Genomic DNA, 23474 nt, shown 5'->3' on the forward strand with positions numbered 1-23474 from the left:
TGAAAGGTTGCTAAAGCCCATTCAAAACCTTTTCTCTTCTAACTCACACAGCCCTAATCAAGAGACCGAGCAGCAGCAGCACTGCTAGATTATATAAGTAGACCAAGCGGCTTGGTGGATAAAAAATAAAAACATTAAAATATAATAAAAACAAACAATTTTGCCCCTTGAAATTTAAGAAAATTTGGCCTTGTGTAAACCATTTTATCTGCTTTTCAATCTAGACCATTTAGTGGAAGGTCAGGAACACCTAAAGGAATGGTTGGCTATTCTGTCTCGTTACGATCCTATCGTAACAGTTCCAAGTCTAGAATATATACATTTCCATGGTAAAGTAGCGCCTGTCTGCAAAATCAGGCCATTTATTACCTTAGTTAGCAAAAAGTAGATGAGATGTTAGAAGCACAAATTTAACAAATACATTTTATTATTTACAAAATACATAGTGATCATAAGGGCACAGGTCACAAATTACAAACGGGAAAAGCACAGGGAAAAGTTGAGACAAATGCATTAAATGACAACAAGGTACCCATTAATACGGAATCCATTTAGAATAAAACAGTTCTTTGTTAAAGTTAGACAAGGCCAAGAGGTGGTACCTGGTACCTTGTTGAGTGGAAAATGCCAGTTACCTAGAAATATACTTCTACCAAAAAGCAGAAAAGTGTTAGTAGTGTACCTAAATTAAATCATAGCATATACAGGTCCAGTGTTCCACAGTGCCACCATTGGTTTTAGGCAGGAATCTGCGAGAGACTTGACTGCCTATCTTGCTGGAAGAGGAAAGCCCCAGGACTGATTAACTTCCCTACCTTCCATAAAGCTTTGTTCAGGTGACTTTGGAATGTGGTGTCAAACACCCCATTCATTTCTGCTGCAAGTTCCCTCAGAACAGACACTGTGGACTCATCACTGGCATTCAGAATCCGCACAAAGAATTTATTCCACAGTTCACCACCTTTTAGCCTAAAAATATATAAAACCATTTTCATCAAGATTAGGCATATAGGAGTTAGAATTCTTTCTGTGTTTAACTCAGTGGTACATTTATGCACCAACATGATTTAAGGTAATACCTAACTCTAGGGTTAGAGATCATTCAAGTAGTGTCCTTTGAAAACCCAAGGTCAAACTACAAAAAAAAAGAAAGAAAAAAAGAAAAAGGACTACCATAGTGGGAAAAGCCATAATGTAATGCACATAAAGGGAAAGAAAATCTTTCATCTGAATCTATAAATTTCCTCCGTGTACTAAGATGCAGCATTTCTCTTCTACAAATAGAAGAAAGACAAATTTTGTCTCCTCTCTTCTAACTTTTCTAAAGTCTAGGTCATTAGAAAGACTACAGCTTCCTCTCTCCCCCCGCCCAGGGGTTTATTATCTTCACAACCTTAGAATCCTAAGCTCAAGTGAAGTAACTACTGCTTAAGTCTATGATGTTTGCACCTTTTTTTTTTTTTAAAAAAATCAGAGAAGCTTCTATTATTGTATAAGGCAAGGCTGTTAGGAAACCCCACCTGACCGCACTTGCTTCTGTTTGTGTAAGACCCACCTAGGACCATAACCAACTGGAGATAACCTGAATCTATCCTATATGCCTTACATTATATTTCAAACCTTTTTTGAAAGTACATGTTAGAGACAAATACAACTGGCCAAATTCTGAATTAAATAAAGAAAAAAAATACAATTCAATTGTTGGCAGGGGAAAATGGAGGTGAAGGGGTGTTAAATTTTCAACACTGATTTTTCTTTTCTTTTCTTTAAGTGATAGATTGGTAAGCTTATTCTACGAAGTTAATAGCTATGATAAGGTAAGGGAGAACATGGGATATTTAATAAGTATTATGAGCAGGCCTGAGGGAGTACTAAGGTTCTGAGACCAAGCAGCTGTTATTAAGAGAGCATTTACTTCCTCACCAAGGAGATTCAGTTCTCTGCTTTGGTTTCACCCATTCATTAAATAAATAATAGCCTAAAATTAGTATGTAATTTAGAAATTTAACTTTCTTCAAGAGATGCTTATTAACTTTTGACAAAAGCTACTAAAAAGGGCCATAAGACTAACACCAATTGGTTAGAAAATTATTCTCATAAAATGTTCTATTAAGCCTTCTAAATTGAGAGGCTTCCATACTCTAGTCACGGTTTATATGTCTATGATACATCTAGGTCCAGAATGATGTCCTGAAGTCCGAATAGCTTGATTACCATTTTTAATTAACAATTCCTTTGTCCTGCACAAGGTGCTCCACTGATACTCTAATGAAAACTGGTTAAAATTAATGAAATCATGGCATTTGGACTAAGAAACCAAGGCTGTCAAAGCAGAGAGAGCACCCAAGATAAAGAGAACATTATTTGGACAGGCAAAGACCCTGAAACCACCAATACTTACTCAGAAATATTTTGGCTAAGTCTCCAGAGGGACCCATCCCAGAAGACCTGCAGGTGTTCCTTGAACAACAGTAAATGTGCTAAATCTGCTATACCAAACAGATCTACCTGAAATCACAAAAAGCACCATCAGCTAAAATCATTCTCTGCTACTGTCATGGCAATTTATTTATGTAGGAAGTTGACAGGTATCATAGTGCTTAGCTAAGTTTATTTTATGATATACATTTTAGTAGACTGTTCCTTATCCTTACAGTAAAGAAACTCCCCAAAGAAGTGATCAGTAGAGCCAACTCTAGGAACAAAAGATGACAAATATATCTGGACTGTCAAATTCAAATTTGTACACCTACTAAATTTGCATGGACTCTAGCTGTGATCTAAATGTGTTCTACATGACTAGTTCAGGGCTATGCTACATATTCAATCAGCAAAATGCCATATATCCAGAGCTGAGTCAGAAGGGATTTCTGCATATAATGCCACCATATAAAACACTTTATATTTCTCCTAATGTCTTTTTATATACATTATTGCATTTAATCCTCACAAGAATTCTGATGTAAACAGAGCTGATTATTATCTTTATTTTACAGAGAAGATCACAGAAAATGATTTACAAAAGACAACACAGATAAGTGGTAGAAATGGCCCTGACACTTAGGTTACTGAGTTAGTCATGTGGCTGCACGTGTATGTGTAAATTCTTCAGTATTGTGACAGAAAAATGGTACATTTTGCTTGACTTGGTGATATCTGGAAACTAGGTCATCTGTTCCAGGAGAGACAATATCAGTAAACACTAGCTTTCATGGCTTATCTAGGTAAGAAAGAGATTAAGAAACCCTCTCCATATTTGCTCAAGCTTGTTTTACACTTACCTGGTAGGGAGAAGAACAGTTAGCCAGGATCTTTTGTCCTTCCAGGATCTGTACAGTCCGAAAGCCGCTGAGGTTAAAAACATCTAGCTGTGCCCTAAGGTCAACACTGTAGGAAAAGTCCACTATCTTCAAAGCTTGATTGTTCTTATTACAATCATAGGGATCGTGGATTCTAAGCCCAGATGTAAGAGAAGGAGATAATAAAAATAGGCCATGAAAGAAGCTGCATAGCTCGTCTTTAAAAACAAAAAAAAGAAAGAAAAAAAAGGAGGTACTGCAGGTGTGCCTTAGCTATGCCAATAGCTCCCTCCAGTGGTTAGTTATGAAAATGCACCTGTAAGAGCAGCGGCAGTATCCACCCAACTGGGGAATGTTGAGTTTAGTGACCCAAGCTATATCTAAGCCATTGTGCATGGCCACCACAGAACATTTATCAAGTTTCCATATTATATGAACTAAATACTGGAAGTAGACTGCAGGCCTCTGTCTTTCACTGTACATATTGACATATATAACAGCAATGATTTATATACTGACAAGAATTATGATGGAGGAAATTAAGCTTTGATAGATGTCACAGTCTTTCTTGTTTACTATTAGATTAGGCTTTCTGAGTGTCATTCAGATCCTTCCTTCCCAGAGTTTAACTGAAAACAACATAAGGCTGTTTTTTGGTAAAGTGATACCTTTACAAAATACTGTAAACATCCTGTTTATATTAAATTAATACCATACTGTCTTCCTCTTATATGTAATTCCAATCCTGTTTCCTTACAGAAAAAAAAAAAAAAGAGAAAAGAACTTTATAGCACTAATTCACTATTGATTTTCCTCAGGCTTATCTATTCCATGTAATAAAGCTATTCTCCAAAGAGATACAGGAACTATTTATGTGAGGAAAAAATGGATTATTTTTGTGTTCCTTCTGTTTCTCTGCTTTCTCAGTTGGTGTTTTCAAATCCCTGATGGATATCAGTGGCAGGTCTTATATTCCTAAATACAGGCTTTGATTAATCCTATCACATATACCTCCACAGCACAGAATGTTCTATTTTACTTTAAAATTTATGATTCCTTACTACAACTTGTTTTTGGCCATCATAAAACTATAATTCCCAAATATTTTCAAAACTTGGGAGAGGTAGGAAAAATGTTTCTGAGAATAATAAAAAGCAGCAGGAAGGTCTCCTAGCTCTCTAATCATCCATTCACTGTTACCCTGGGCAAGACATTCCACTTTTTTGGATCTCATTTTACACACACACACACACACACACAATGTAGAAACTGCATTAAATGATTTCAAAAGGCTCTTTCACACAGACATAGAGAATAGACTTGAGGACATGGGGAGGGGGAAGGGTAAGCTGGGATGAAGTGAGAGAGTAACATTGACATATATACACTACCAAATGTAAAATAGATAGCTAGTGGGAAGCAGCCACATAGCACAGGGAGATCAGCTCACAGCTTTGTGACCACCTAGAGGGGTGGGATAAGGAGGGTGGGAGGGAGATGCAAGAGGGAGGGGATATGGGGATATATGTATACATGTAGCTGATTCACTTTGTTATACAGTAGAAACTAACACAACATTGTAAAGCAATTATACTCCAATAGAGATGTTAAAAAAAAAAGGCTCTTTCAATTCCTTGTGCATCTATATGAAATTTCCTATCAAATTTGAAAAATTGTGACAAAGTAAAAGGCAATGTCCCTTCAACACTATTTGGTTTCCTGGAGTCCTCTAGTGACTGAGAGAAGGATATCTGAATACACAGCATACAAATGCCTAATCCCCAAAAAGCTTAGAAAATCTCTTTGCTTACAATTTCCATGAAAAGTCCTGAGAACTCTAGCACTATCCTCTGAAATTTCAGTGCTGTGAAATAGAATGAAAATAAAAACTATACCAGGGGTTCTCACATTTGGAAACATATGGGGAGATATTTGGTGGTCACAATGGCTGGGGGATTGTAACTTGTGTTTGGGTGAGAGGTAGTTACGGGGAAATAGATATAAAACATCCTGACATGCTTGGACCAGACCTGCACAAAGAATTATCTCATCCAAAGTACCTATGGTGCCCTGGATGAGAAATGCTGCTGTATTATGCCTGGGGAAGCCTTTAGGACTCTGCCATCTCAGGAAAGAAGGTAGGATGCTCTAGTTTTTTTGGTTATAATTGCAGAAATACATTGAAGGTTCTTTTAATTTCCATGCCAACTATGATTTAGAGTCTAATTCAGTTTCTTCTTACAGAATAGGTAGTCAGGAGAAATGTAAAGAATGATTCCAGCTTTTAGCGTACATGAATGACCTCAGAGAGAAAGTTAACTTCTTACCCAAGTCACAGGCTTGGGGCAGACAAAGCGTCTTTAAACCAGACTGCTTCACTCAAATACCATGAGATCAATGCCCATTATTAGACGGGTGTGTTGGTCCTCTAGTCCTTTCCATAAAACAAAAATTGTTGAGCATCTTTGCCTTGTTTATGCCTCAATGTTGTCTGTATTTTCTCAGTTCTTAGTATTTGGGCTTCATTTCTTATTTCCTGCTCTGTGCTTACCCCTTGAACCTGATGGCTAAACTGGATTTAATTTGAACACTAAGCCCCTTTTCTTGGCATGGTTTGCATTTGCACTCTGGTTTTACCTATTTCTCTTGGCAATTACCTCAATTTGGTGTGACTTAAGCTTTGGTCTTTGAAACAGAGCAGTGCCTCAGTTTTGCTAGCATCCTTGCTAGCTCTGCACTGGCCCCACACAAAGAAAGACTAGACAATCTACTTCACATTTCCCCAAATATTCACATTTTACATCTCTTCTTGACAGGAATCAACACGATGGAGTTGTTAATTCTTTTTTTCTGAATTTTTTCCTCAACGTGTTTTTTTTGGTTGAATTCTTTTAAACTATTCCCAGTGACTATTGACTTTTAGGTAGCAAATATTCTCTTAACGTACTGTGTTCATTAATATGGCATTTATCAAAAGGCAAAAGAGAATGGCAACTATCCATGTTTTACGACAAAGCTGATAGAATTATAAGAGAACGAAAAGGACCAACCTGTTTCTAAGAATCAGACTCCTTGGACTCAAGTCACCATGGACTATTTCTGCTTTGTGTAGTTTCTCCATCATTGTCAAGAGGTTACAAATAATCAACACTATCATTTCATGGGTAATACATTCACTGTACTGAAGAAGATCCTGGAAATAGAAGGACAAAAAACTATTTCTTAATCTGGGGTGACTTATACTCAATACCTTGCTTACCACTGCCCTGTACTCTTCCTTGTTGTTCTCTATTAGAATGTCGGCTCCTTTGTAGGTTGGGTTTTTGTCCCATTTTTAATAATGCTGCTCTCCAATTAGATTGTTTATAAGGATTTAATGAAATAATGGATGAAGAGCATCAAGGGTGAGCCTGGCCCATAATAGGTGCTCTATAAATGGTAGTTTTAAAATACCATCATTCCAACCATTTTGGAGAATTTGTATTACCATCAAAATTGCAGCAAAATCAACACTATGTTGTACACCTGAAACTAATATAACATTGTCTATCAACTATACTTCAATTTAAAAAGAGATGAGAAATAAAAACCTCGGAAACACTAAACTAAAAAAAGGCAGTAAAACTTTCTTAAGAACATTCCAAAGAATAAAATGATATATTGTGGGGAGTTCCCTGGTGGCCTAGTGGTTAGGATTCTGGGCTTTCACTTCCAAGGGCCTGGGTTCAATCCCTGGTTGGGGTACTGAGATCCCGCAAGCCGTGTGGTGTGGCCAAAAAAGATATATTGTGTTTGGGTTCCAAAAATGATCCAGGGGGAAAGTATAGATAGAACAAGAGTGGCAAAAATAGACCTCTGGTTTCCATTGCTCACATAAGGAGCTTGGAAGTTACCACTGTCCTAACATGTAAAAAGCTGAGCCAACTGAAAAATCAACAACTCCTTTAGGATCTGTAAGCATAGGGGGCCCCACATTTTTGTGAACTTTACCTCTAGGAGCCAGACCAGGTTCTCACAGTAAATATCACAGAAAAATTCCCCTAGTGCTTCCAGCAGCAGGAGGGGAAAAAAGAACCATTTGAAATAGGCCACAGCACTCTGTTCTTTTTAACAAGGCCTGCCTTCAGAGGAAACTAGTTAACCAGAGCCTAACCTGCTGGGGCATTTTCAGAGCCTACCTGACCTGGGGAAGGGAAATACACAATTCCAGCCCACTCCAGCCATCTTGTCCTACCTAAGCCAGGTGGTGGGGGTATGGGGGTAGGAAACTGAGAAACTTGTGAAGTTCACGGTCCAAAGGCATAGGCTCGCTGCAAAAGACGATGAATCATAGCATTGTACAACATCTTCCCGCCCCTCACACCTTATCATCATATTACTAAAGGCCTATTTACAGTAGTTCCTTTTACCCAGTACATCATGCCTGGCTATCAAGAAAAAATTACAAGGCATACCAAAAAGCAAAAAATGCAATTTGAACAAGCATCAAAACCAGATATGGCAGGGATGTTGGAATTACCAGACCAGGAATTTAAAACAAAAGTGGACATGAGCTGGTGATGGTCACAGTTAGATGACCAGGTCATTACACAATTCTGTCTACTTTTATATGTTTGAAAATTGACATAATAAAAAGTTAAAGGAGGTTCTTGGTCAAAATAACTTGGAAAAAGAAAACAATGCTTTTAACTCATAATTTAATTGGTCTATTTCTAGAAGATTAACAGGAATTCTGTACTAAATTCCTTTGCTAAATGGAGCACATATCTCTCTACTTGAGGACTTTAAATGATATGTTTTCATATTATTGCAGACCTGAAGGGTGAAGCAGTTTATATATTGGTGCCAAACAATACAGCCATCTTGGTATTGATAACAGATACACAAATTATCACACTCCTCATTTAAACGTTCCTTTAACTTGAAGTTGATATAAAAGTCCCATGGGACAGGTTGAGAAGATACCTGTAAGACAATATATTTTAAAAATAAGAGTCATTAGAATCTATGGTTATAGTTGGCAGAATGAAAACATTCCCTCCAGCCCTTCCTATATCCCAACAGAAATATAGTAATGGGATATTTTAAAAGGCAGAAATCTATAATAAAGGACGGAGCAGCAGGAAATTCTGAAAGCTGGAAAGAGAATAATAAGAGGTAACAATCCACTTAAGAGACCCTAGAAAGCTGATTCTAGCAGTGGAGAAAGCTGAAAGCAACCATATTTATACTACAAGACCATCTCCCTATAATATAAAACTGGTGGTACTAATTACCTATAGAAGTAAGGGTGAAGGTGGAGCTAAAACAGGGGTGGTAGAACTCTGTAAAGAGAACATCAGTCCCCAGACTCCCCTCCTGTTCCTGTAGCCCAGCCTAGCCCTGACTCTCTCTCATTCTTGAAGACCAGAAGTTTATTCCTAGAGAATATAAAACAGAAGGGCTCTGGACTAGAGGACACTGTGCATTGTTGAGGGTGGGAATACCATATGGAGAAGAGGAAAAACTTTATTATATGTCAAATGTTAAGATGCATCTTCCTGCCCCTCTACTCTCCAGACTAACTTCCCCATGCAGCTTTCAGGAGGCTAGCAGCCAGGATTACATGCTCTAGGCAGGAAACCAGAAGTTTTCTCTGAGGAATCTGATAAGCTCAAAAGACCCAAAGATTGAGGATTTTCCAACAAAATGGCCAAGTGAGATCACTGTACAGTGAAGCCTACAGCTGTCAAGGTCCTACCATATAACAGAGCTTTCAACTGGCTTTCTAGCATCCCACACTTAAATATGAAGAGACAGACAAAGACTTGAAGAAAGCCTCTAATATGAAAGACAGAGATCAAAACAGACAAAAGGAAACAGATGATGCAGGGAGAAAAAAAAATTTAAAGTATCATTAATATACTCAGAGAGATAAGGAATATTTCATATTTGAAATGAAGAACAGAATGCTACAAAGAAAGAACATTAAATACATGATAAAAGAAATGAAAAACCCAGTAAAAAGACTGAAAATAAAGTTGACAAAACATTCAGGAAGTAAAGCAAAAAGACAAAGAGAAAATAGGAGAAAAAAAGATAAGGTTTTTAAAGAATCTGTCCAGGAGACCCCAAATCCTAATAAAAGGAATTCTAGAATAAGAGAAACAGAAAAGACTGGGGGGAAGTAATAATTTTTTCTTTGAAGATAATTTCTCAGAACTGAAGGAGTCTCCAGATTGAAATGGCCATCAAGTGCCTAGCATATGGGTGAAAATACACTTTTACCAAAGCATGTAATTGTGAAATTTCAGAATGTTGGGGACAAACATAAGATCCTACAAGGATCCAGAGAGAGGGGAAAAAAAAAATCACACAGAGAATGGCAAAAGATTTTAAAAGGTTAGAAGCCAAAAGCTAATGGAGCTTATCTTCAAAATTCTAAAGAAAAAAAGTTTGGAACCTAGAATTCTAATATCCAGCCAACCTACCAATCAAATAAAGATGTGGAATAAGAAATTTTTTGACATGGAAGGTTTCAAAAAATGTACATCCTATGCATCCTTTCTCAGGAAGCTACTAAAATATGAGGACTTAAACCAAGAAAGAAAAAGAAACTGGGATCCAAAGTAACTAGGCATTCAATATAAAAAAGAGGTCATGTGAATCCCTGGGATGATGGTGAATGGAAATTTCAAGGTAATGAGTGAGTGAGTGAGTGAGTGTGTGTGTGTGTGTGTGTGTCTGTACGTGTCAAGCCTAGAACGTAACTTGTCCAGATTAGAGTGAGCCAGAAAATTTCAGATGTCCTCAAAAAGATAAAATTGATGTAACACCTGACATGTTTGGACACATTGAGAGATTTACACAATATCCTCTCATTTTTTTTTTTTTTTTTTCGGTACGTGGGCCTCTCACTGCTGTGGCCTCTCCCGTTGCGGAGCACAGGCTCTGGACGCGCAGGCTCTGGACGCGCAGGCCCAGCGGCCATGGCTCATGGGCCCAGCTGCTCCGCGGCACGTGGGATCCTCCCGGACCGGGGCACGAACCCGCGTTCCCTGCATCGGCAGGCGGACTCTCAACCAATGCGCCACCAAGGAAGCCCTACCCTCTCATTTTTGATATCTCATCTTGGCATATAATGGTGAGTGATTTCTTTATGCATCACTGACTTTCCTATAAGGAAGCTAATAGACTATGAAAAGGATCTTATGGTACCATGGGGTCACAGTTACTGCTTCAACCAACATTATTTACAAAGAAACTGAAATGACAGAGAATCAGTCCCACCTTTATTATGGTTAACTCTGCAGAGTTTCTTGGCGTCACCCAGAATAATTTGTAGTCTTCACATATCAGGTATTGTTGTTTAATGCAATAATCCTCATTATCTGTTGAGAAGGTTTGATTCCATTTCAAAATCACTGTGAATATGTATAGCCCCCTAGCTTCTACTTCCTGGCTTAAGGGCTAAAGGCACTCACTTTATATTTGCCAGTTAGTAGCATCTAGAATACTTTTCAAAATCATTTGTTAAAAACTGAAAGAGGGGATAAAAAAATTGAAAGAGGGGAAGACAGAATTCCTATTGTTACTGGGACATGAACTTATCAACTTATCAACTCCTATAATGTTGTTTCTTACATTCTAGAAATATTGATTGTACTTAAGCATCAAATTCAAGTACAAATAATCACTTATTTGTATACTGTCATACACAAAAGGACATGCATTCAACGATACTTACCTAATTCAATTTCCTTCTCTATTTCCAAATTAGGCATTGGTTTATCTTCTACAAAAAACTCTGTAGAGGTACTCAGCTCTGGTAGAGATTTTAGTAGTTGTCTGCGATACTGTGAACACCACGGTGACTGAGTAGGGCTGTCTGCGGGAAAAAAAATGTTCAAAAAAAATTATCCCAAAACTTAAAATGGGTATTATAACAGAGGAGGGGGGAAAAAAAAACATGATCGCATGATCAATACTGCTAACCTAACAAGACTCATCTATCTCAGGTCTTTATGATACCGAATTCAGTTAGTACTCACTTTATTCTAGAGATTTCACAATTTATGGCAACTTTTCTAGAGAAGAAATACTTATACCTCAGTTTTCTCTGATAAATAAGTGTTCACTGGACATGGATATAGATATTTGTTTACAAATGGTATAGATGAACCTACCTGTAGTCTCACTAGTGAGCTCCAGTTTCTCAGGAATTTGAAGACATTTGATGGAGGAGGTGCTTGTAACTGAGGCAGAAGATCCAGAGAACCCAGAGGAGTGTGTGGCTTCACGGCTGTCTTCAATAATTGGGCTGAAAGAACCACAGATGGGTCAATCCTCAAGGGGGTAATTTATATCATATAAAAAAAAAGTATATTATACTTTTATTTGCTATTCAACAGTCTCAATTTTAAAGTCCATTATTTTCCTGAAAAAAAAAAAGATTCATAATCAGAATCTAGGTAACTTTATCTACTCTGGTTGAAAAGCAATGCCAAGCATTAAATTTATGTTTTATTAACCTAATCTATAGGAAATGCCTTATTCTACGTCTATTCTAAACTGACTGAGAAAAACTAAGACACTAACTTCCTTCCTCTTTATTCATTCTTTGGACTTTTTAACTCTTCAATAAGCAAAGGTCAAGAAAGAAGAAGCGAAATTATTCAAGGTGAATACATGCTAGAAAATGTGAAAAAAGTTTGAAAATACAGTTTTAAAAGCAAATTAAAGAATATTCCTGGGCTTCCCTGGCAGTGCAGTGGTTAAGAATCCGCCTGCCAATGCAGGGGACACAGGTTTGAACCCTGGTCCGGGAAGATCCCACATGCCACGGAGCAACTAAGTCCGTGCGCCACAACTACTGAGCCTGCGCTCTAGAGTCCGCAAGCCACAACTACTGAGCCCGCGTGCCACAACTACTGAAGCCCGTCCTGGAGCCCATGCTCCGCAACAAGAGAAGCCACGCACCGCAATGAAGAGTACCTCCACTCGCCACAACTAGAGAAAGCCCGCACACAGCAATGAAGACCCAATGCAGCCAAAAATAAATAAATAAAATAAAATTTATAAAAAAGCAGCTTGCTCCTTAAAAAAAAAAACAAACTATTCCTAAAACTGGAATAAGTTTGTTTAAATCAGGTGGCTTTTAAATATGGAAAGATCACAAGGCTTAGTCCCTGGCTCTCTATGCCATCCCCCCCTCTTCTTTATTCATTTCCATCTCTCTATCAAAAGATATTTAAAAAAACATGTCTCCAGTGGAGTCAAGATGGCTACCAGGAGAACGAGAAATTCGTGTCTCCTCACAACTAGGGCACCTACCAGGCACTGGTGGGGGACCACAGAACTCAGGGGATGGGAGGAACCCCCAGCCACCGGGTAGGACGTGGGGCGTGGGGGGAGTGAAGGGGGAAGAGAAGTGGAGGGGGACCGGACTGGCGCCCCTGAGGGGCAGCTGGGGGAGGGTAAGGGATCCCACCCCAAAAGGGGGAAACTGGGGAACCATTAGGAGGGCAGAGGATCAAAAGGGAGCATGGCCAGGTTTCCACTGCCCACTTAGACCCCCAGGAACCTGCTGAGATCCTGGGCCTGATCCTCTCCCCACTGAGGCCCTCTCCAGATGCGCGGGTCCTGAGGGAGTGGGAGGGAGGGAAGGGGGAGCAAAAGTAAAGGTTGGACTTCAGGGACCAACACCCCTGAGGGGTGTGTGGGGGAGGAGGAGTTCCTACACCCAGCAGTACCCACCCATGGTTAGGGGTCCAGTGGCCCAGTGGGGGGCGGGTGGGGGAGACGCTGGCAGAGACCATGGGGGAGGGGCATGAAGAAACAGAAGGTAACACGGCCAGTGCCTTCCCTGTCCACTTAGGCACTGGGAAGCCTGTTGGGCTCCAGGGCCTAATCCTCTGCCCTCAGAGCCTCCCTCCTGCCCCGGAGAGCCCAAGCCCTGCCCCTACACCCTCACTCAGGGCCCTACCTCCAAACTCCCAAACGCCACACTCCAGAGGTCCTTCTTTCCACGTGCTGCCTACCCGCTTCTGTGCAGGTCCTAAGCAGAGGCCCCACCCCATGCTTGAACGTCGTCCCACCTAGGCCCCACCCCATGCTCAAACGTCACCCCCACGCTATAGGTTCCGCCCCACGCTAAACCCCACCCCCGCCTAAACTCCTCCCCCAGAGTCAAGGCTTTTTTTCTTTTCTTTTCTTCTCTTTTAGATTGGGTTCTGTTTTACCTTGTTGATTCACTGCTGTTGATTCTTTTATATTTTTATTTTTCTTAATAAACCTTTTATTATTCTAATTTTATTTTATTCTTTATACTTTGTTACTGATCTCTCCTTTTGGCTTCTTCCCCACCCCACCCCCCCTTTTTTTCCTTTTTTCTGCTGCGGTTTTATTTTACCTTGTTGCAGTTGCTTCAATTATAGTTTATTTTTCCTAATGTATTTTTTATCTTTCTAATTTTATTTTGTTTTTTATTCTTTGATATTGTACTGCTCCTTTTTTTCTTTCTTTCTTTCTTCCTTTTTTTTTTTTTTTTTTAACCGTGCCACAAAGCTTGCGGGATCTTGGTTCCCAGGCTGGAGGTCAGGCCTGAGCTCCTGTGATGGGAGCTCCGGGTCCAAACCACTGGACTAACAGAGAACCTCAGACCCCAGGGAATATCAATCAGAGTGAGGCCTCCTGGAGGTCCTCATCTCAGCACCAACACCTGGATATATCCAACTGCCTGCAAACTCCAGTGCTGGACGCCTCAGGCCAAACGACCAGTAAGACAGGAATACAACACCACCCATCAAAAAAGAAAAAGAAAAAGAAAACGAAAGGACAAAAAAACTTGTCACAGACGAAGGAGCAAGGTAAAAACCTACAAGACCAAATTAATGAAGACGAAATAGGCAAACTACAGGAAAAAGAATTCAGAGTAATGATAGCAAAGATGATCCAAAACCTTGGAAACAGAAGGGAGAAAATACAAGAAACATTTAACAAGGATCTAGAAGAACTAAAGAGCAAACAAACAGTGATGAACAACACAATTACTGAAATTAAAAATACTCTAGAAGGAATCAATAACAGAATAACTGAGACAGAAGAATGGATAAGTGAGCTGGAAGATAAAATGGTGGAAATAACTGCTAGGGAGCAGAATAAAGAAAAAAGAACGGGGCTTCCCTGGTGGCGCAGTGGTTGAGAGTTCACCTGCTGAGGCAGGGGATGCGGGTTCGTGCCCTGGTCTGGGAAGATCCCACATGCCACGGAGCGGCTGGGCCCATGAGCCATGGCCGCTGAGCCTGCGCATCCGGAGCCTGTGCTCTGCAACGGGAGAGGCCACAACAGTGAGAGGCCAGCATACCAAAAAAAAGGAAAAAAGAATGAAAAGAATTGAGGACACTCTCAGAGACTCTGGGACAACATTAAATGCACCAACATTCGAATTACAGGGGTCCCAGAAGAAGAAGAGGAAAAGAAAGGGACTGAGAAAATATTTGAAGAGATTATAGTTGAAAACTTCCCTATCATGGGAAAGGAAATAGTCAATCAAGTCCAGGAAGCACAGAGAGTACCATACAGGATAAACCCAAAGAGAAACACGCCGAGACATATATTAATCAAACTATCAAAAATTAAATAAAAAGAAAAATACTGAAAGCAGCAAGGGAAAAGCAACAAATAACATATAAAGGAATCCCCATAGGTTAACAGCTGATTTTTCAGCAGAAACTCTGCAAGCCAGAAGCGAGTGGCAGGATATATTTAAAGTGAAAAAAGGGAAAAACCTACAACCAAGATTACTCTACCCAGCAAGGACCTCATTCAGATTTGACAGAGAAGTTAAAACATTTACAAACAAGCAAAAGTTAAGAGAATTCAGCACCACCAAACCAGCTTTACAACAAATGCTAAAGGAACTTCTCTAGGCAGGAAACGCAAGAGAAGGAAAAGAACTACAATAACAAACCCAACAATTAAGAAAATGGGAATAGGAACATACATATCAATAATTACCTTAAATGTAAATGGGTTAAATGCTCCAACCAAAAGACACAGACTGGCTGAATGGATACAAAAACAAGACCCGTACATATGCTGCCTACAAGAGACCCACTTCAGACCTAGGGACTCATACAGACTGAAAGTGAGGGGATGGAAAAAGATATTCCATGCAAATGGAAATCAAAAGAAAGTTGGAGTAGCAATTTTCATATCAGACAAAATACTTTAAAATAAAGACTATTAGAAGAGACAAAGAAGGACAATACATAATAATCAAGGGATCAATCTAAGAGGAAGCTATAACAATTGTAAATATTTATGCACCCAACATAGGAGCACCTCAATACAGAAGGCAAATGCTAACAGCCACAAAAGGGGAAATTGACAGTAACACAATAATAGTAGGGGACATTAACACCCCACTTTCACCCATGGACAGATCATCCAAAATGAAAATAAATAAGGAAACACAAGCTTTAAATGACATGTTAAACAAGATGGACTTAATTGATATTTATAGGGCATGCCATCCAAAAACAACAGAATACACTTTCTTCTCAAGTGCTCATGGAACATTCTCCAGGATAGACTATATCTTGGGTCACAAATCAAGCCTTGGTAAGTTTAAGAAAACTGAAATCATTATCAAGTATCTTTTCTGACCACAACGCTATGAGACTAGATATCAATTACAGGAAAAAAACTGTAAAAAATACAAACACATGGAGGCTAAACAATATGCTACTAAATAACCAAGAGATCACTGAAGAAATCAAAGAGGAAATCAAAAAATACCTAGAAACAAATGACAATGAAAACATGACAACCCAAAACCTATGGGATGCAGCAAAAGCAGTTCTAAGGGGGAAATTTTTTTTTTTTTTTGCGGTACGTGGGCCTCTCACTGCCGTGGCCTCTCCCGCTGCGAAGCACAGGCTCCGGACGCGCAGGCCCAGCAGCCATGGCCCACGGGCCCAGCCGCTCGGCAGCACGCGGGATCCTCCCAGACCGGGGCACGAACCCGCATCCCCTGCAACGGCAGGCGGACTCTCAACCACTGCGCCACCAGGGAAGCCCTAAGAGGGAAATTTATAGCAATACAATCCTACCTCAAGAAACAAGAAAAATCTCAAATAAACAACCTAACCTTACACCTAAAGCAATTAGAGAAAGAAGAGCCAAAAAACCCCAAAGTTAGCAGAAGGAAAGAAATCATAAAGACCAGATCAGAAATAAATGAAAAAGAAATGAAAGAAACAATAGGAAAGATTAATAAAACTAAAAGCTGGTTCTTTGAGAAGATAAACAAAATCGATAAACCATTAGCCAGACTCATCAAGAAAAAAAGGGAGAAGACTCAAATCAATAGAATTAGAAATGAAAAAGAAGTAACTGACACTGCAGAAATACAAAGGATCATGAGAGATTACTACAAGCAACTCTATGCCAATAAAATGGACAACCTGGAAGAAATGGGCAAATTCTTAGAAAAGCACAACCTCCTGAGACTGACCCAGGAAGAAATAGGAAATATAAACAGACCAGTCACAAGCACTGAAATTGAAACTGATTTAAAATCTTCCAACAAACAAAAGCCCAGGACCAGATGGCTTCACAGGTGAATTCTACCAAACATTTAGAGAAGAGCTAACACCTATCCTTCTCAAACTCTTCCAAAATATAGCAGAGGGAGGAACACTCCCAAATTCATTCTACAAGGCCACCATCACCTTGATACCAAAACCAGACAAGGATGTCACAAAGAAAGAAAACTACAGGCCAATATCACAGATGAACATAGATGCAAAAATCCTCAACAAAATACTAGCAAACAGAATCCAACAGCACATTAAAAGGATCATACACCATGATCAAGTGGGGTTTATTCCAGGAATGCAAGGATTCTTCAATATACGCAAATCAATCAATGTGATAAACCATGTTAACAAATTGAAGGAGAAAAACCATACAATCATCTCAATAGATTCAGAGAAAGCTTTTGACAAAATTCAACACCCATTTATGATAAAAACCCTGCAGAAAGTAGGCATAGTGGGAAGTTTCCCCAACATAATAAAGGCCATATATGACAAACCCACAGCCAACATCATCTTCAATGGTGAAAAACTGAAAGCATTTTCACTAAGATCAGGAACAAGACAAGGTTGCCCACTCTCACTGCTCTTATTCAACATAGTTTTGGAAGTTTTAGCCACAGCAATCAGAGAAGACCAAGAAATAACAGGAATCCAAATGGGAAAAGAAGAAGTAAAGCTGTCACTGTTTGCAGATGACATGATACTATACATAGAGAATCCTAAAGATGCTACCAGAAAACGACTAGAGCTAATCAATGAATTTGGTAGAGTAGCAGGATACAAAATTAATGCACAGAAATCTCTTGCATTCCTATACACTAATGACGAAAAATCTGAAAGAGAAATTAAGGAAACACTCCTATTTACTACTGCAACAAAAAGAATAAAATACCTAGGAATAAACCTACCTAAGGAGACAAAGACCTGTATGCAGAAAACTATAAGACACTGATGAAAGAAATTAAAGATGATACAAACAGATGGAGAGATATACTATGTTCTTGGATTGGAAGAATCAACTTTGTGAAAATGACTATACTACCCAAAGCAATCTACAGATTCAATGTAATCCCTATCAAACTACCAATGGCATTTTTCCAAGAACTAGAACAAAAAATTTCACAATTTGTACAGAAACACAAAAGACCCCAAATAGCCAAAACAATCTTGCAAAAGAAAAACGGAGCTGGGGCAATCAGGCTCCCTGACTTCAGACTATACTACAAAGCTACAGTAATCAAGACAGTATGGTACTGGCACAAAAACAGAAATATAGATCAATGGAACAGGACAGAAAGCCCAGAGATAAACCCACGCACATATGGTCACCTTATCTTTGCTTCCAAGAACATAGGAGGCAGGAATGTACAATGGAGAAAAGACAGCCTCTTTAATAAGTGGTGCTGGGAAAACTGGACAGCTACATGTAAAAGAATGAAATTAGAACACTTCCCAACACCATACAGAAAAATAAACTCAAAATGGATTAAAGACCTAAATGTAAGGTCAGACACTATAAAACTCATAGAGGAAAACATAGGCAGAACACTCTATGACATAAATCACAACAAGATCCTTTTCGACCCACCTCCTAGAGAAATGGAAATAAAAACAAAAATAAACAAATGGGACCTAATGAAACTTAAAAGCTTTCGTACAGCAAAGGAAACCATAAACAAGACGAAAAGACAACACTCAGAATGGGAGAAAATAATTGTAAATGAAACACCTGACAAAAGATTAATCTCCAAAATATACAAGCAGCTCATGTAGCTCAATATCAAAAACACAAACAACCCAATCCAAAGATGGGCAGAAGACCTAAATAGACATTTCTCCAAAGAAGATATACAGATTGCCAAAAAACACATGAAAGAATGCTCAACATCACTAATCATTAGAGAAATGCAAATCAAAACTACAGTGAGGTATCACCTCACACTGGTCAGAATGGCTATCATCAAAATATCTACAAACAATAAATGCTGGAGAGGGTGTGGAGAAAAGGGAACCCTCTTGCACTGTTGGTGGCAATGTAAATTGATACAGCCACTATGGAGAACAGTATGGAGCTTCCTTTAAAAGCTAAAACTAGAACTCCTATATGACCCAGCAATCCCACTACTGGGCATATACCCTGAGAAAACCATAATTCAAAAAGAGTCATGTACCACAATGTTCAATGTAGCACTATTTACAATAGCCAGGACATGGAAGCAATCTAAATGTCCATTGACAGATGAATGGATAAAGAAGATGCGGCACATATATACAATGGAATATTACTCAGCCATAAAAAGAAATGAAATTGAGTTATTTGTAGTGAGGTGGGTGGACCTAGAGTCTGTCATACAAAGTGATACAAGTCAGAAAGAGAAAAACAGATACTGTATGCTAACATATATATATGGAATCTAAAAAATAAAATGGTTCTGATGAACCTAGGGGCAGGACACGAACAAAGTCACAGATGTGGAGAGTGGACTTGGGGACATGGAGAGGGGGAAGGGTGGGCTGGGACGAGGTGGGAGAGTAGCACTGACACGTATACACTACCAAATGTAAAATAGATAGCTAGTGGGAAGCAGCTTCATGGCACAGGGAGATTAGCTCAGTGCTTTGCGACCACCTGGAGCAGTGGGATGGGGAGGGTAGGAGGGAGACACAGGAGGGAGGGGATATGGGGATACACGTGTGCATGTAGCTGAGTCACTCTGTTGTACAGCAGAAACTAACACAACACTGTAAAGCAATTATACTCCAATAAAGATGTTAAAAAAAAACCAAAAACATGTATTGCCTATTTGAAATTAGCATCAACCTACTCTACCATTATTTTAACCTCAATATTAAAGGAAAAATAAATGCCTCGTCTCTACCAATCAGGTACACTTTGCTGAGTTTCCTCAAAGATACCATAACCGGCAAAATTTACTTTTAACCCTTAGAATCAAATCAGTTACTAAATCCCATTAACATTTTATCTGGAGGAGCCCAGCTGTCAGGTAAAGCACTTAGCACAGTACCCAGCAGGTAGTAAAAGCTTCATAATTGATTGCTATAACTGACAAGCACACACAGAATAAGAAAGCCCTCAAACAACCTGATTTGTACAACCTATAATCACCAGTCACCTCAGCTTCTTGATGCTGAGAGTTGGATTGTAGATAGTGCCACAAGCAGTTTGCTGGTCCTCAGAAGTCTTCACATCTAGGTCCTCTTCCTGCAACAGTCTCTCAGGATCAGAAGGGAGATCCTTCAAGGATATTACCTCATGAAAAGGAGTGGATGCAAAATGAGCTGCTCTAGCGAAGTCACAAGTGTCTTCTGGGTTAGGACAAATAGTTACATTCCTGAAACCTGTGATAATAGCATCCTCACTCAAGGGCTCAATTCCTGTAAATTCATCCTGAAAAACCACAAAAAACTTAGCTCAAACATTTCAGTGAGCATATGAATGGCCTATCTTTTTTAGTGAAAGAGATACATATTAGATAAGTGATTTTTAACACAGGGTGCAAAAGCATCATATCAGAATCTCTAGAGAAAGACAAATTTAAAAAGCACATCATTACATTTGAGGAAAAAGGTTTTGTATTATGAAAACAGCAAATTATATTTCATCAAAAAATACACTGTGAGGATTCTCCATACAAAGGAAAAATACTGGACAATGTTTTTTTCCCAACCAATTTCACCTAGGAACTAGAGGACTAATGCTATTTTTCTTCTGGCTTTGGCCTAGAATATGTTCCAATAATCTGCTATCCTCCTAGCTTTTAAGTCTTTTTCTTTGACAAGTGTTTAATTTCTATTTTATTTCTTAAAGGTAATTCATGATCATGGTAGAAAATATGGGAAAAAAAGTATAAAATAATGGAAAACATTTAAAATACGCCTCTGTCGCCATAAAAAAAAATACGCCTTTGTCTTTAAAAGTAATACAGGTATATAGTTTTAAAAAGTCAACTAGTTTAAATAAATGCTGGAGAGGGTGTGGAGAAAAGGGAACACTGTTGCACTGCTGGTGGGAATGTGAATTGGTTCAGCCACTATGGAGAACAGTATGGAGGTTCCTTAAAAAACTACAAATAGAACTACCATATGACCCAGCAATCCCACTACTGGGCATATACCCTGAGGAAACCAAAATTCAAAAAGAGTCATGTACCAAAATGTTCATTGCAGCTCTATTTACAATAGCCCAGAGATGGAAACAACCTAAGTGCCCATCGTCGGATGAATAGATAAAGAAGATGTGGCACATATATACAATGGAATATTACTCAGCCATAAAAAGAAACGAAATTGAGCTATTTGTAATGAGGTGGATAGACCTAGAGTCTGTCATACAGAGTGAAGTAAGTCAGAAAGAGAAGGACAAATACCGTATGCTAACACATATATATGGAATTTAAGAAAAAAAAATGTTATGAAGAACCTAGGGGTAAAACAGGAATAAAGACAGAGACCTACTGGAGAACAGACTTGAGGATATGGGGAGGGGGAAGGGTGAGGTGTGTTAGGGCGAGAGAGAGACATGGACATATATATACTAACAAACGTAAGGTAGATAGCCAGTGGGAAGCAGCCGCATGGCACAGGGAAACCGGCTCGGTTCTTTGTGGCTGTCTGGAGGGGTGGGATAGGGAGGGTTAAATAAATAATTAAATAAAAATAAAAAGTCAACTAGTTTAAAAGGATATATAGTGAAAAAGTCTCCTGTCCACACTTGATTCCCCCTGACGTCTCCACTCCAGTTACTACTCCCCAGAGGCAACTGCTATGACCATATGCATCTGGTAGGATACATGCACAAGCATATTCTATGCATTTAAAAAAGAGGTTTTAAAACAAGTGAAATTATGGCATCTATGCTAGTCTATATTATTCCTTCTCATTACATTTTTTAGTACATTTTCTGTGCTATTAAAAATTCTTTAGAAACATGATGGTAACATTGTGGGTTTATCAGAAGTTGACCAAATGTTTTAGGTTATCCCCTGTTTTTCACTGTCATAGAATATTTTAAATATTCTTATAAATTTAAATCTTTAAGAATATGTTAACTTCCTTAGGAATAATTCATAAAAGTAGAACTATCAGGTCAAAAAGGTAATTGAACACTAAGTGTCTTTATACATACTGCCCTCAGAGGGATTGTACCACTTTATACATTTACCTGAAGTACACAAAAGTGCCTATTTCATTTAACCCTTATAGATACTAGATATTAATTTTCTAGATCATTATCAATATGATATATACTCTGAATTTCTGACTCAACATTTAATATAGGTGAGATACATCTAGAAGAAACAATAAGTGAAACTAAAAAATTGTAAGATTAGAGTAAAATAGATGTCTGCAGTCTAAGAATACATTTTATGCAAATTCTACTTATGGCCCTATTAGTTTAGACACTTAAAATTTTTTTTTTTGTAGGGGAAAGAATCCTGGTAGGTACCTATTAACAAAATTCAAGTAAAAGGTTTAAGACAAAAAAACTAGATTGAGATTTACCCCTTTAATAATTTAGTCCATCCTTGAACAGCTGAACCTAGAACCACTACCTCCAAATCTAGCCTATTCACCTGTTCTCTGGTGGTATTCTCCAGAACACAATATGTAAAACTTACTCTTCTACATCATAATCTTTTCATAGCAGTCAGTGGATTACCTATATTAGAATTACCTGGGAAACTATTTAAAACAAATAAAAATACATGCTTGGGTTTTATCCCTGGAAATTCCAATTCAGTATAGTTGGAATGGGGCCTGAGCACCTTTAGTCATAAATGGCTCCCGAGGTTCCTCTGGGTTGCTGGAAATTTTCTGTATCTTGACATGGGTGAAGACCGCACAGATATTCACATATATAAAAATTAATATTTGTGCAGTTTATGAATATAAAATATACCTCAATAAATAAGTAAACAAAAACATGTTTGAGTCATTCCCTAGGATGTGGAGAATATACTGTTTTAAATCAGTGTTTTAAATCACTGTAGCTACTGATCATGTCTCCCCTTAAAAGTCTTCAGATTAAACATACTCAGTTCCCTTCAATCTCAAGACAAGTTTCCAGATGCTGGTTTAAGACTTCAATGAAATGTCACTGATAAAGTTTATTTACTTTGTCTTGAATGTCTATACAGGGTCTTTTTTTATCCTAACTAAGTATTATCATGTCACTAGTCCACAGTGATTAAAATAAAACATTACTACAAAAAAAAAAAAAGGTTGGTTCACATAACTCTTTCATTGCCAATGTTTCATAAACATTTTATAAGATCCTTGGCTTTCAAGGCAGTGATTTTTCCCCACTTTAAAAAACTGAGATATAATTAACATACCAAAAACTTCACCCTTTGAAAGTGTGCATTTCAGTGGGTTTTAGTATATTCATAGGGCTTTGCAACCATCACCATTATCTAACTCCAGAACATCTTCATCACCTCAAAAAGAAACACCATATCCATTTGTAGTCACTTTCCAACCCACTCTCTCCCTAATCCCCTGGAAATCCCTAATCTACTTTCTGTCTTTATGGATTTGCCTATTCTGGACATTTCACATAAATGGAATCGTA

At 38.6% G+C, this 23474-nt stretch overlaps 1 protein-coding gene across 1 annotated transcript in view; it reads right to left on the reverse strand.

The window, feature by feature from the left end:
* Positions 1–409: 409 nt before the first annotated feature.
* Positions 410–23474, reverse strand: part of BUB1B (BUB1 mitotic checkpoint serine/threonine kinase B) — a 67989-nt gene continuing 44924 nt past the window's right edge. The window contains exons 15-23 of the mRNA XM_007460185.1: positions 20017–20291; positions 11465–11598; positions 11026–11166; positions 10569–10669; positions 8115–8264; positions 6350–6492; positions 3282–3453; positions 2402–2508; positions 410–969 (exon numbers count right to left, since the gene is read on the reverse strand). Coding sequence (XP_007460247.1) covers positions 738–969; positions 2402–2508; positions 3282–3453; positions 6350–6492; positions 8115–8264; positions 10569–10669; positions 11026–11166; positions 11465–11598; positions 20017–20291 — 1455 coding nt within the window. The 3' untranslated portion in view covers positions 410–737. The remainder of the gene's footprint in view (positions 970–2401; positions 2509–3281; positions 3454–6349; positions 6493–8114; positions 8265–10568; positions 10670–11025; positions 11167–11464; positions 11599–20016; positions 20292–23474) is intronic.

This window comes from Lipotes vexillifer, unplaced genomic scaffold (genome assembly GCF_000442215.2).
Source record: "Lipotes vexillifer unplaced genomic scaffold, Lipotes_vexillifer_v1.1 scaffold408, whole genome shotgun sequence".
Lineage (NCBI taxonomy): Eukaryota > Metazoa > Chordata > Mammalia > Artiodactyla > Lipotidae > Lipotes > Lipotes vexillifer.